General features: G+C 44.0%; 1 protein-coding gene across 2 annotated transcripts in view; it reads left to right on the forward strand.

Moving 5' to 3' along the window:
• The first annotated feature begins 2,992 nt into the window (after positions 1-2,992).
• The window catches only part of FAM47E (family with sequence similarity 47 member E), a 47,690-nt gene continuing 36,199 nt past the window's right edge, over positions 2,993-14,483 (forward strand). The window contains exons 1-2 of one of the 2 annotated variants that reach the window (XM_089675936.1): positions 2,993-3,249; positions 3,339-3,400. In XM_089675936.1, the coding sequence (XP_089532062.1) occupies positions 3,351-3,400 (50 nt within the window). In that variant the 5' untranslated portion in view covers positions 2,993-3,249; positions 3,339-3,350. The remainder of the gene's footprint in view (positions 3,250-3,338; positions 3,401-14,483) is intronic. The other variant, XM_089675946.1, reaches the window with a different exon arrangement.

Consider the following 14,483-nt stretch of genomic DNA (forward strand, 5'->3'; position numbering starts at 1 on the left):
GGTAGATCTTCACATTCCCTGTTTACAGTAACAGAAGACAATCGTGGACATATATAGTAGATAGAGCTTCAACTCTAATGTTTGTTGGGCCACAAATGTACTTCAGGGTGAACTGATAGTTGGATAAGGCGTTGAACCAGCGGCAGCGATGTCCTGTGGTATCCAGTTTGGCTATGGTTAGAACAAATACCTTAAATAATTATCATCTGTTCTTACATCAAACAAAGTTCCATACAGATAACCATGGAACTTATCATTGATGGTCAATTAAGTATCAGGAACATTAACTTGTGGACTGAATAAATATCATAACAGATTGGCGCTGCTCCAAGCCTGTAGTATCAGTCATCCAGGTTTACACCCTGTATTCAGGTGCTAGCAGAGGTAGAGCATCTTGTCCAAAATATAATATGGCATGCAGGTACCACTGCACGCTGTGATTAACTCTAATGTAAGGTGTAGCACTACCCCCTTAGGAGTTGCTGAAGTTTGGGTCCCCCTATAGTCCTGCACAGCCAGGCAACATGCATTTTCTACCCTCAGTCTTGCATCCAGGAGACAGTAACCAGTCCTTGAGTTTGTTTTGAAGTTTTATTAGGGAATTGAACTTGGATGGGGTAAGGCGTGTATGGGATGTCCAAGGCTAATGGCAACAGAGGACAAACTCCTTAGCAACTATGTACAAGTCTTTACAGCAAACATTCTTCTGGAGAGCTAGCCAACATCTCCTGTTGTACCACCCTAGACCCCAGATGAATCCTCTCCTCATCCAGCTGTAGTGGGTGAATCCCTGGGCAGGGGATTCAGTGCTTTGACTAACAATTAGAAGTTTAGCTCCCCCTAGCTAACTAGGAGGGTGCTACAAAGGTAAATGAAAAACAGGCTTCAGCTCAGATCCCAGCCCATCAATGCCTCTCTGACATGTTTCACCCACATTGGGCTTAATCATAGAGGTCATCGCCAGGGATCCACCCTGGATCACTTTTCAGAGGAGCAAAGAGGGCTGCCGTACTTGTGAATGAGCTCTCTACGTTGATAAGGGCATTTAGGGACATACAGCAGGTTCTTGTGGCTGGGAACAGTGGTATATGTGAACAGTTGTGGTGGGAACCCCGTATAAAGCAATGGCAATCTGATGGCCATTGCTGTTCAAATTAATCCATCATCCAGTGGTTACCTGCAGCTAGGTACAAATGTTGGCCCCTCCATACAGGGTGGCTCATACATCCCTCACTACAGGTAACCACTAGATTTTCACACCAAACATACACTATATTGCCAAATGTATTAGGCCAGCCCTCCAAATCATTGGATTAAAGTGTTCCAATCACCTCCATGGCCACAGGAGTATAAATTCAAGCACCTAGGCATGCAGACTGCTTCTACAAACATTTGTGAAAGAATGGGTCGCTCCCAGGAGCTCAGTGAATTTGAGCGTGGTCCTGTGATAGGTTGCCACCTGTGCAATAAGTCCATCCATGAAATTTCCTTGCTACTAAATATTCCGCGGTCAACTTTTAGTGGTGTTATAACAAAGTGGAAGAAATTGGGAACAAAAGAAACTCAGCCACAAAGTGGTAGGCTATGTAAAATGACAGAGTGTCATGCTTGCTGAAGCGCACAGTGCTCAGAAGTCGCCAACTGCCTGCAGAATCAATAGACCTCCAAACTTCGGGTGGCCTTCAGATTAGCACAACAGTGCGTAGAGAGCTTCATGGAATGGGTTTTCATGGCCGAGCAGCTGCATCCAATCCTTACATCGCCAAGTGCAATGCAAAGCGTCGGATGCCGTGGTGTAAAGCACGCCCTCACTGGACTCTAGAACACTGGAGACGTGTTCTCTGGAGTGACGAATAAGAAGAATGGTACTTACCTGACTGCATTGTGCCAAGTGTAAAATTTGGTAGAGGGGAGATTATGGTGTGGGGTTGTTTTTCAGGGGTTGGGCTTGGCCCCTTAGTTCCAGTGAAGGGAACTCTTAAGGCGTTAGCATACCAAGACATTTTGGACAATCTCATGCTCCCAACTTTGTGGGAACAGTTTGGGGATGGCCCCTTCCTGTTCCAACATGACTGCACACCAGTGCAGGGGCGGACTGACCATTTGGAAACTCGGGCACTGCCCGAGGGCCCTGGGTCAGTAGGGGGCCCCATGAGATGCCCCTGCTACCTTTTTCATAGGCTTTTTTGAGCTTGGGCAAGGACACAGGGGCCCCATGATCCGCTATTGCCCGGGGGCCCCATGAGTTGTCAGTCCGCCCCTGCACCAGTGCACAAAGCAAGGTCCATAAAGACATGGATGAGCGAGTTTGGGGTGGAGGAACTTGACTGGCGTGCAAAGCGTCCTGACCTCAACCCGATAGAACACCTTTGGGATGAATTAGAGCAGAGACTGTGAGCCAGGCCTTCTTATCTGACATCAGTGCCTGACCTCACAAATGCTCTTCTGGAAGAATGGTCAAACATTCCCATAGACCACTCCTAAACCTTGTGGACAGCCTTCCCAGAAGAGTTGAAGCTGTTATAGCTGCAAAGGGTGGGCCAACTCAATATTGAACCCTACAGACTAAGACTGGGATGCCATTAAAGTTCATGTGTGTGTAAAGACCAGGGGTGGACTGACAACCCATGGGGCCCCCGGGCAATAGGGGATCATGGGGCCCCTGTGTCCTTGCCCAAACTCAAAAAAGCCTATGAAAAAGGTACCAAGGTCATCTCATGGGGCCCCCTACTGACCCCGGGCCCTCGGGCAGCGCCCGAGTTTCCAAATGGTCAGTCCGCCCCTGGTAAAGACAGGCGTCCCAAAACTTTTTGGAATATAGTGCAGAAACATCACAGTCTACACATTTTTCAGCACAGGTCTTTCCTGCTGTTCCCTCTTTCCCTCACTAGATGGCGCTCACGGCTCGCTGTGGGATTTCATTTCCCTGTCCGTTTTCAGAAATGACGGACTTTCTCGGGCAAACGTCTGATGTTATTTAAATCAGTTCTGCGTTGTCCCACCAGGACTCTAACTGACCCCTGCTGAACAAACCGCCTCTGACAATGCGAAGCCAGGCGTTCTCATGAAAACTGGCCCGCTTTAGTGACCTCATCAAAAAGAGCCACTGCTTACAATGGTTGCTAAGGATGCCATGGTTTCCTTGGGAACCAAAATGGAAGGCAATACAAGAGCTGGCTGGTGCTGGGAGTGTGAGCACTAGGTACACTTTATACACTGTCTACTCTTCTGATGTACTGAACACTACAGGTGATGAGATGTGACAGACTGTGTTCAGTGATCCTCACATTCTCTGTGCCAATATATCATTCAATCACATAATTCTGCTTTATATTTAGTTCTGATGAGAGATGGCCACCCTGGATGGGGGAGGAAACGATTCAAAGCCTCGCCACCCTTGGTAAGTACATGTGTACTCTATACACGTACCATTTCCTACATACTCCACACAAATGGAAGACAGCAGAAACTGCACACATAACATTAGTATTGTCAAGCATAACCGGATGATCCTTTGTTATGTGCACTGCATATCGTAAACAATGGTATTTTTTAACTGTTTCACTTTTTCCATCATTTTTCAGCTTAACCACTTGCCTACAGGGCACTTATACCCCTTCCTGCCCAGGCCAATTTCCAGCTTTCAGCGATGTCACACTTGAATGACAATTGCACGGTCATGCAACACTGTACCCATATGAAATTGTTATCATTTTTTGTGACAGATAGAGCTTTATTTTGGTGGTATTTAATCACCTCTGGGTTTTTTTATTTTTTCTTAAACCAAAAACCACTGAAAATTTTGAAAAAAAAAACGTTTTTTGTTATAAAATTTTGTAAATAAGTGATTTTTCTCCTTCACTGATGTGCGCTAATGAGGCTGTAGTGATGGGTACTGATAGGCTGCACTGATGGACACTGATAGATGGCACTGATGAGGAGGCACTGGTAGGTGACACTGATGGGCATTGACAGGCATCACTGAAAGGCAGCACTCATATATGGCACTGGTTGGCACTGATAGGCAGCACTGACTGGCACTGTTAGGCGGCACTGACTGGCACTACTGATAGGTGGCACTGACTGGCATTGATAGGTGGCACTGACTGGCACTGATGGGTAACACAAAGGCAGCTCAGATGGGCACTGATATGTAGCATTGATGTGCACTGGTAGGCACTGAAATGTGGCACTGATGGGCACTGGCAGGTGGCATGGATGAGCACTGACAGGTGGCACTGCTGGGGCTACACAGATCATCAGGGCACACTGATCATCAGTACCCTGATGATCTGTGTACATGTCCCCTCCGAGGAATGCCGATTACCGGCTCTCCTCTCCTCACAAGCATCAGTGTGACAGCTCGTGGGGAGAGAAATGCTGATAACCGCCATTTCCCTGTTTACATGTGATCAGCTGTGATTGGACACAGCTGATCACATGACCAAGCCGACATCTTTGGCTCTTTCCGTTGATCGGTGATCCGCTGTGTCCGAGGGACACAGAGCACTGCCAAACGCCGCGCTGTGTGCTCCCAAAGCCGCGCACACGTGCTTAGAATGGGAGGATGTCATATGACGTCCTCCTAGAATGAGAGTACCGCCTTGCGCCCGTCATTGTACTATATGGCGGGCGGAAGGCAGTTAATGCTGCTGATCTCCTGCAGCTTCCTTCAGCTACTTTTTGTCTCATTTCTCCAGTGTCACCAGGGCTGGTGGTAGACTATTTTGTGCCCTAGGCAAGACCAGCTAATTGCACATCTCCCCCCCCGAAAAAAAAAATTAAAAGCAGTAGAAAATATTAACCTCCCTAGCGGTATGATTATTTCAGATTTTTGGTGCTGAAAGCGGTACCATTATTTTGCATGGAAATATGTAGTTTGTTTATTGTAGGCTGTAATTTTTAGGAATAACTCACTGAAATCTGTCCGAACAAGAGTCTATTAAACATCCCGGGTATGAAAAAATTTGAAACACAAAATCATAAATTATAATTTAATAAATAATCATAAAAAATAATAATATAATAATAATACATTTAATTCAATAATATAATCAAACCAAAAACACTGAAATTTGAAATATAGCGCCAAGTTCGCACATCGCTGAGCAAAGTCGCAAAATCGTTTTCAGTGTCTGATGACGAATTTCTCCACGAATCATTATCACTCAATTCTGCAAGTGGTTCTGATTTACTATCGCTGTTCTCTAGCTGGTCTAAAACCGCTTTTGACCTAAAGGGACGCTTTTTGGACGCCATGGACTTTTCTAAGTTTCCAGGCAGAAAGAACAGTCAAAATGCATACAGGGCACTGGACAAAGCACTAGGGACAAAATGTATGTGAAATGGTTTGAAACAGCAATGTTTTACTATGTAAAATTCGTTTAGAAAAAAATGACATTTTTTAAAATGTTCAAATTTCCCGCCGGTTCCGGCGCCTGTACGTCCCGACGTCACAGGGACCGGAACACAGAAGCCGGATGTCGGCATCGGCCAGAGAAGATGGCCGGGGACGCTGCAGGGGACACATCGCGGGAGCGAAGGACAAGGTAAGCTCTGCAGGGAATCCCTATGCAGCGCCGCATGGTAAGCCCGAGTGTAGCTCGGGGTTACTGCTTTTGGTACTGAAATTTTACCCCGAGCTACACTCAGGAATACCGCTAGGGAGGTTAAATCAAAACATAAAAATTTGCATAAGTGCCATAAGATGCCACCAGCACCAACATTAAAGTCAAAATCCATGTCACGGATGTACTGTATCTGTGGCTGGCAGTGAAGTGAAACAACAAGAAGCGCACCAACCTTGTGCATTACCTCAGTAACCAAAATTTATTAAATGAAGGAATGGTACTCACAAACAGCGGATAAAAACAGGCATGTAAGTCCACCAAGGGACTTCAAACGCAAGAGACCAGCGCGAATCCCATCATGGGTGTAGGTACTCAGTCCAGCTGTCTAGTGAGTCCAAGAACTGTTCAAAGTTTTTGTGGTTTGGAGCTGCACGACTTTGGATACTCCGGTGGTTGCCTCTCTGGAGTGTTTTTCCCATCTACTCACCACCGGCCTGGGTCCCGGAGCACAGGAGAAATCGTTTCTGGTTCATTGTCTTGTTTTTTGGGGCTCTTGCAGCCTGGACACAGTATTGCTACCCCTCGTTTTTGACAATTCCTTACACCACAAAAACTTTGAACAGTTCTTGGACTCACTAGACAGCTGGACTGAGTACCTACACCCATGATGGGATTTGAGCTGGTCTCTTGCGTTTGAAGTCCCTTGGTGGACTTGCATGCCTGTTTTTATCCGCTGTTTGTGAGTACAATTCCTTCATTTAATAAATTTTGGTTACTGAGGTAATGCACAAGGTTAGTGCGCTTCTTGTTGCTTCACTTCACAGTTTGTTCGGGCTTCCCCAGCCTTGGTTTGGAGCTGTACGACTTTGGATACTCCGGTGGTTGCCTCTCTGGAGTGTTTTTCCCATCTACTCACCACCGGCCTGGGTCCCGGAGCGCAGGAGAAATCGTTTCTGTGGCTGGCAGTGGCAGGGTGACAGTTGTAGTGAGTGGAGGATAATGGATCCACACTCACAGAGACGCGAGACATCAGAGTCAGACATAACCTTCCTCCGCAGGCACAGCTCCACCTCCACTGATGAATGGAAAGAGAACAACTGGAACTCCACAGTGGTCAGCAGCCGCTAGCCAGCTTGCAGTAAGGGACTAAGTCTGAGAGGAACACTGGAAGGTGTGGCAGCTCAGCTGCTACACCCGCCCCAGACACTGGGCATCTTACTCTGTTCTTTCTTCCTCCCCTCTGCCGCCTCTCCTCTCAGCTGAAGGATCATTCATGATATGGTGGCATCCCACACAGAGTGCCGGCCTGTGCTGTGCCCAAGCGCCCCTAGGTGGCAGTACGCCCTAGGCGGCCACCTAGTTTACTTTGTGGAGGCACCAGCCCACAAGTGTCAGCTTCATATCACTGCTTTGGATTAACTTCCTGACAGTAACAATGTGTGCTGGCAAAGCTGCTTGTAGCCTTCACTAGAGGTAGATGTGACAGGGTGACCATGCTGGAGAACAACTTGTCGCCATGTAGCAGAAAGTGGCTAATCAAGGACCTTCACGGCAGAATTACCAGGGATTGTTCTAATGAAACCTGCTGATTTAGCCGCTTGCCGACCGCACACTGTAGCTTTACTGTTACAGTGCGAGCCAGCTGTGCAAAATCACGAATATATATGTGATTTTGCTTTTCCAGGTAGAGGACGCACATGCGCCCACCTACCCGCACTGTCACTGGCACCTTGACATATCAATCTGCAGGTCCAAGCCGTGAATCATTCAGCCATCAGAGCTAGTGACAGGAGAGAGATCTGTGTTTGTAAACAACACAGATCTCTCTAAGACTCAGTTTACACTGCTGCGACTTGGGATTCGACTTGTGAGACCCCAAGTCACATGACATGTAAAATTCCATGTTAATCAATGAGCGCTGTCTTAATTACTGAAGTTGCTTCAACTTTAGAAAAGGTTCCTGTACTACAGTTGTGGCCAAAATTATTCAACCCCCAATGCTGTAAAGGGGTTTAGGGACTATAGTGTACATTTGGAATTGTATTCAGAATCAAATCCTACAAGGACGTTGTAACTACCCAAATGCAACTAAAATGACATCAATTGTTTATGTAATACAGTAGTAAATGGTTCTTATGTGGTTTCTTCATTGCCACAATTATTCAACCCCTTAAAGACTACCACTCTGAAGAACAGAGGTTCATACAGGTGCTTTCCATCAGGTATTGAAAACACCTGTGGATGTCACCGAGCAGCAATCAAGCATAATAAGCACCAATTAGGCAGCTTTAAAATGACTGTGATACTCAGCTCCTTCTAGACATTTACTGGTGTGGTTACAAACATGGTGAAGGCAAGAGAATGGTCCAGGAAGACAAGAGAAGAGGTGATTTCTCTTCACAGGAAGGGCAATGGCTATAAGAAGATTGCAAAGATGTTAAACATACCAAGAGACACCTTAGGAAGCATCATTCGCAAATTCAAGGCAAAGGGCACTGTTGAAACGCTACCTGGTCGTGGCAGAAAGAAGATGCTGACTTCGACTGCTGTGCGCTACCTGAAGCGTAGAGTGGAGAGAAGTCCCCGTGTGACTGCTGAGGAACTGAGAAAAGATTTGTCAGATGTGGGTACAGAAGTTTCAGCCCAGACAATAAGACGCACACTGCGTAATGAAGGCCTCCGTGCCAGAACTCCCAGGCGTACCCCCTTGCTGTCTCCAAAGAATAAGAAGAGTCGACTGCAGTATGCCAAAAGCCATGTGGACAAACCACAAAAGTTGTGGGATAGTGTTCTGTGGACTGATGAAACAAAATTAGAACTGTTTGGGCCCATGGATCAACGCTATGTTTGGAGGAGGAAGAACAAGGCCTATGATGAAAAGAACACCTTGCCTACTGTGAAGCATGGTGGAGGGTCAATCATGCTTTGGGGCTGTTTTGCTTCTGCAGGTACAGGGAAGCTTCAGCGTGTGCAAGGTACCATGAATTCTCTTCAGTACCAGGAGATATTGGATGGAAACGTGATGCAGTCCGTCACACACCTGAGGCTTGGGAGACGTTGGACCTTTCAACAGGACAATGATCCCAAGCATACCTCCAAGTCCACTAGAGCATGGTTGCAGAGGAAAGGCTGGAACATTTTGGAGTGGCCATCGCAGTCACCAGACTTAAATCCGATTGAGAACCTCTGGTGGGACTTAAAGAAAGCAGTTGCAGTGCGCAAGCCTAAGAATGTGACTGAACTGGAGGCCTTTGCCCATGAAGAATGGGCGAAGATACCCGTAGATCGCTGCAAGACACTTGTGTCAAGCTATGCTTCACGTTTAAAAGCTGTTATAACTGTAAAAGGATGCTGTACTAAGTACTAAGATTGAATGTCACTTGGGGGTTGAATAAAACTGATAATGCTGTGAGCACAGAAAAGACATTTGTGGTTATTTCATTATAACTGTTATGTTATATTTGTCTGACCTACAAGTGCCTCTTTAATGTAAATGTAAGCAAGATGACTGAATGATCAAAAGCAATGTCAAACTGGCCAAAACACTCAATTTCAGTGGGGGTTGAATAATTTTGGCCACAACTGTACTTCAAGGTGACTTCTATCTGGCTTGTCCCTCATAGACTTTAATGGAAGTTGCCTCAAAGTCAGATCCTCATCTTTATTGATGTGATTTGGATCTGACATTACAGGAAGATTACCAAGACTTTCCCTGCAAGTTGCTTCAGAGTTGCTTCAAAGTAGTACTCAAAGTCGCCTGGCAAAAGCGCACTGTAAGTCGTACGACTTTCAGGTTGCAGTAAAGTGACAATCCTGCTATGAGTCACTGATCACTGCCATTACTAGTAAAAAGAGCAAAATCAAGTATATACAGTATACCGTCATTTGTAGACGCTATAATTTTAACACAAACCAATTAATATACACTTATTGAGATTTTTTTTCCAAAGACATACCAGAATACATTTTTGGTCTAAATTTATGAATAAATGTTAATTTAATTTTATTTTTTTATGGAATATGCATTATAGCAAAAAGTACAAAAATATTGTTTTTTTCCCAAAACTTTTCAGTCTTTTTTCATTTAAAGCAACAAGTAAAAAACCCAGTGGTGATCAAATACCACCATAAGAAAGCTCTATTTGTGTGAAAACATGATATAAATTTCATTTGTGTACAGTGTTGCATGGCTCTGCAATTGTCAGTTAAAGTAGCGCAGTATGTCTAGCAAAAAATGGCCTGGTCGTGAAGGGGGGTAAACATATTAACTGCTTCCCGACCGGCCTATAGCAGAAGTACTGCTACAGGGCAGCAGGGCTGTGGAAAATCACGTATATATATGCACGTGCGCCCTACCTGCGCCGCTGTTGGCAGCTACAGATGTCGATCACCGGGTACCAGCCAGAGATTCCCCGCCGGCACCCGGCGATCACCGAGTATCAATGACAGGGGAGAGACCTGTGTGTAAATAACGCAGGTCTCTCTCCTGCCAACAGTAACATGCTGCTGTGTATTTCTCTGCACAGAAGATATGTTTCCCTAGTAAAACACACACAGCACACACAGTAAAACAGCACACAGTTAACCCTTTGATCACCCCAGATGTTAACCCCTTCCTGCCCAGTGTCATTAGTACAGTGTCAGTGCTTTTTATTAGCATTGATCACTGTATTATTGTCAAATTAAAACAAAAAATTCCTGTATATATACCGCCATTTGTAGACGCTATAACTTTCACGTAAACCATATAATTTACATGTATTGTGATTTGTTTTGTTTTTTTTAGCCAAGATATGTAGCAGAAACATTTTGGCCAAAATTTATGAAGAAATTTTATTTTTTATTTTTTTTTACTGGATATGTTTTCTAGCAAAATGTCAAAAATATTGGGTTTTTTTTTCAAAATTGTCAGTCTTTTTTTGTTTATAGTATAAAAAATAAAAAATGCACAGGTGTGGGAAAAAAAGGCCATAAATTTTATTTATGTACAGCGTTGCATGACCGTGCAATTGTCAGTTACAGTAACGCAGCACCATACCGTAAAAAATGACCTGGTCAGGAAGCGGGGTAAATCCTCTGGAGGGCAAGTGGTTAAAAGGACAAGTGGGTAAACATATTAAAAATGACTTTAGAAATTACATTAAAGCGGAACTAAACTCCCAGAAATAGTCACCTTCTCATTCCAGTGGTTAAATCCCTTGCCAGCCCATCTTTTCCCCAGCTACATCTGGGTGCCAGATTTCTGGCCCCTGATTGGCTGGTCAGTGAATGACATCATCATGTTCATGGGGTCCATCATTTCGGCACAGCTGGATTTTGCCAAGAATGCATGCTAAGCTGCTCATTTTGTACATTCCATAGAAGACTGCTCGCAGTTTTTGCATTAGTTGAGTTAATTCCACTTTAATTCCAGACTAAAGAAAAACTTGTTTTCCCCTGCCTTCTCCCCCCTTGATCTCTCACATTTGAATTTTTATTGTATTTTAGTGTTGCCTAGGCAAAAATGTTTGCTCCATGATTCTGCATGTGCACAGGTGTGCCCCAGGGTTTTGGGCCCCAGCAGAGCCCTCTGCCACATCTGCGCATGCACTGATTTGCCACACATGTGGAAAGACAGCATTAGTATTCCAACACAACAAAGGATCTCCATGCATTCACAGATGTGCCACAAGGTTCTGCCGGGACCTGAAGGCTGGACAGAGCCCTTTGGCACATTAGTGCCTGAGCTGCACCAAAAAAAGATGGGAAAGCCGCAGGGATTTCAAATCCCCAGACCTGTGGAGTGGCTTTCTCTACTCTCCTTGCATGGATGACATTACGGGCAGTGCTGACCAATCAAAAGCCATCTAGCCCGTACTGTCATCCCTGCACTGAGAGGAGAGAAAGCCACAGGGATTTCAAATCCACAGCTTTTCCTTCTATGACAGCATGGGATCGGTACAGGCAGGTTTCCTGCACTGCTCCTGTGTGAACTCGACAATGACAAGCATGGGTTCACACAGGAGCAATGGGGAAACCACATGCGATTGGGACAGGAATTGCATTCCAGTTCAAATCGCATGCTATTCTTTGCAGTGCAATTTGCGTCCATACATTTTGTATTAACTCAAGCCACACCGCAAAGTATCAGTATTCAGTATCGGCGAGTACTTGACCAAAAGTATTGGTACTCGTACTCGCCGATCAAAAAAGGGTATCAGTGCATCTCTAGAAAAAAGGTGACAGGGGTGGGACCTGCAGCAGATTGACAGCCTCAGCTCTGTTCCTGTGAGTTGTGTGTGTGTGTGGGGAGGGGGGGGGGGGGCTAGATGTGTCTCTCCCCTCCAATCAGCTCTCAAAGCTGTCCTCACTGAGCTCTGCAAAGTGTAATTTCAGCTCTCTGCCCCCTTTTTTCTGAATTCTCAGACAAGCTTTATAAATCCTGGACTTTGAATGGGTATAGAGAAGACTGCAGATAGACAGGTAAAACTTATGTACATCCCCTGGCAAAAAGTATGGAATCGCCACAGTTGGAAAATGTTCATTCAATTGTTTAATTGTATAGAAGAAAAACAATCACAGACATGCCTCAAAAATATATTCATTTAACATTCCAACTGGCTTTAAGAAACACTTAAAAAAAGAAAAATGAAAACTGTAGTCAATTGCAACTGTTTTTGCTGATCAAGCAGAGGAAAAAAATTCTGAGGAAAATATTATGGAATCACCATGTACTTTGCAATTCTAAAACAAACATCTGCTAATTAGTCTGCAGTTAAAAAAGAGTGCTTGCACACCTTAGCGAGCTGTTTCACCAAGCTGATTGACATGAATCATGGAACCAACACGAGAGATGTCAGTTGAAACAAAGGAGAGGTTGATAAAACTTTTTCAAAAAGGTAAATCATCACGGAATGTTGCAAAAGATGTTGGTTGTTTCCAGTCAGCTGTGTCTGAAATCTGGACCAAGTACAAATCAAATTCAAATTTGAAGGTTGTAAAAGGGAAGTGAACTGGTAGACCAAGGAAGAAATCAAAGCATCAAGATACTAAAACTTAAAAGAAAAGCCAAACGAAAACCATCATTAACGGATAAAAATCAAAACATTAACAATAACATATAAAGCCATTTATAACTCTGCCCCAAATTACATCACCGATCTTGTCTCCAAATATCATCCAAACCGTACTCTCTGCTCCTCGCGCGATCTCCTGCTCTCTAGTTCCCTTGTCTCCTCCTCCCATGCTCGTCTCCAGGACTCCTCCAGAGCTTCCCCCATCCTCTGGAATTCTCTACCCCAATTTATCAGACTATCGCCTTCTCTGCTCACTTTTATGCAATCTCTGAAAACTTATCTCTTCAGGGAAGCCTATCCTGCCCTCAGCTAATAATGGAATCTTCTACTCTTCCTACCAGTCCATCCCCCACAGTTACTACCGTTTGTACCACTAGCCCCTCCCTCCTAGATTGTAAGCTCCAAGGAGCAGGGCCCTCCTATCCCTCTTGTATTGAACTGTATTGTTGCTGTATTGTCTCCCGTTATATTGTAAAGCGCTGAGCAAACTGTTGGCGCTATATAAATCCTGTATAATAATAATAATAATATTAATTAACACCTAAACAGAAAAAAACATTGTTACAGTGGGCTAAAGAAAAGCAATCATGGACTGTGGATGACTGGATGAAAGTGATATTCAGTGATGAATCACAAATCTGCATTGGGCAGGGTGTTGATGCTGGAACTTTTGTTTGGTGCTGTTCCAATGAAGTGTATAAAGACAACTGCCTGAAGAAAACATGCAAATTTCCACAATCATTGATGATATGAGGTTGCATGTGACAGTCATTAAATCTCTTATAAAGCACAAGTTTATGTTGAGATTGTGGACACTTTTCTTATTCCATCAATTGAATGGTGATGATGACATCATTTTTCAGGATGATAATCTATCTTGGACACTTTTCTTATTCCATCAATTGAAAGGATGTTTGGTGATGATGACATCATTTTTCAGGATGATAATGCATCTTGGACACTTTTCTTATTCCATCAATTGAAAGGATGTATGGTGATGATGACATCATTTTTCAGGGTGATAATGCATCTTGTCATAGGACAAAAGCCCTGAAAACTTTCCTTCAAAAAAGACATGTAGGGGTGTATTTACTAAACCTGGAAAGTGCAAAATCAGGCTCACTTTTGCATAGGAACCAATCAGCTTCTAATATCAGCTTCTCCAATTAAGCTTTGGCAATAAAACCTGGAAGCAGATTGGTTTCTATGCAGAAGTGAGCCTGCTTTTGCACTCTGCAGTTTTAGTAAATAAACCCCATAATGTCAATGGCATGGCCTGCAAATAGTCCGGACCTCAATCCAATTGAAAATCTATGGTGGAAATTAAAGAAAATGGTCCATAACAAGGTTCCAACATGCAAGGCTGATCTGGCACATACAGTAAGAGAAAGTTGGAGTCGGATTGATGAAGAATATGGTTTGTCAATAGTTAAACCCATGCCTCAGAGAATTCAAGCTGTTATAAAAGCCAGAGGTGGTGCAACAAAGCACTAGTGGTGTACTGTAGTGTTTTTTTCATGATTCCATAATATTTTCTGCAGAATTGAGTCTGCAAAAACAGTTGCAACGGACTACAGTTTTCTTTCTTTTTTATTTTTTGTGTTTCTTAAAGCCAGAAGGTTGGAATGTGAAATGATAATAGTTTTGAGGCATGTCTGTGATTTGTTTTTTTTCTACACAGTTAAACTATTGAACAAGAGTGGTGATTCCATACTTTTTGCCAGGGGTTGTAAGAGGATTTGTTTAATTTCTGAGTATCTCCTGGGATCAGTCAGTTACTGGGTATATGTAAGGGTTTACAACCACTTTAATGTTACTCATCACTATTTGTTGTGGCAACAATTACACATTTGGCAAG

The sequence above is a fragment of the Staurois parvus genome, unplaced genomic scaffold (assembly GCF_062004578.1).
Source record: "Staurois parvus isolate SC_StPar_1 unplaced genomic scaffold, SC_StPar_1.0 ptg000013l, whole genome shotgun sequence".
NCBI classification, from domain to species: Eukaryota; Metazoa; Chordata; class Amphibia; order Anura; family Ranidae; genus Staurois; species Staurois parvus.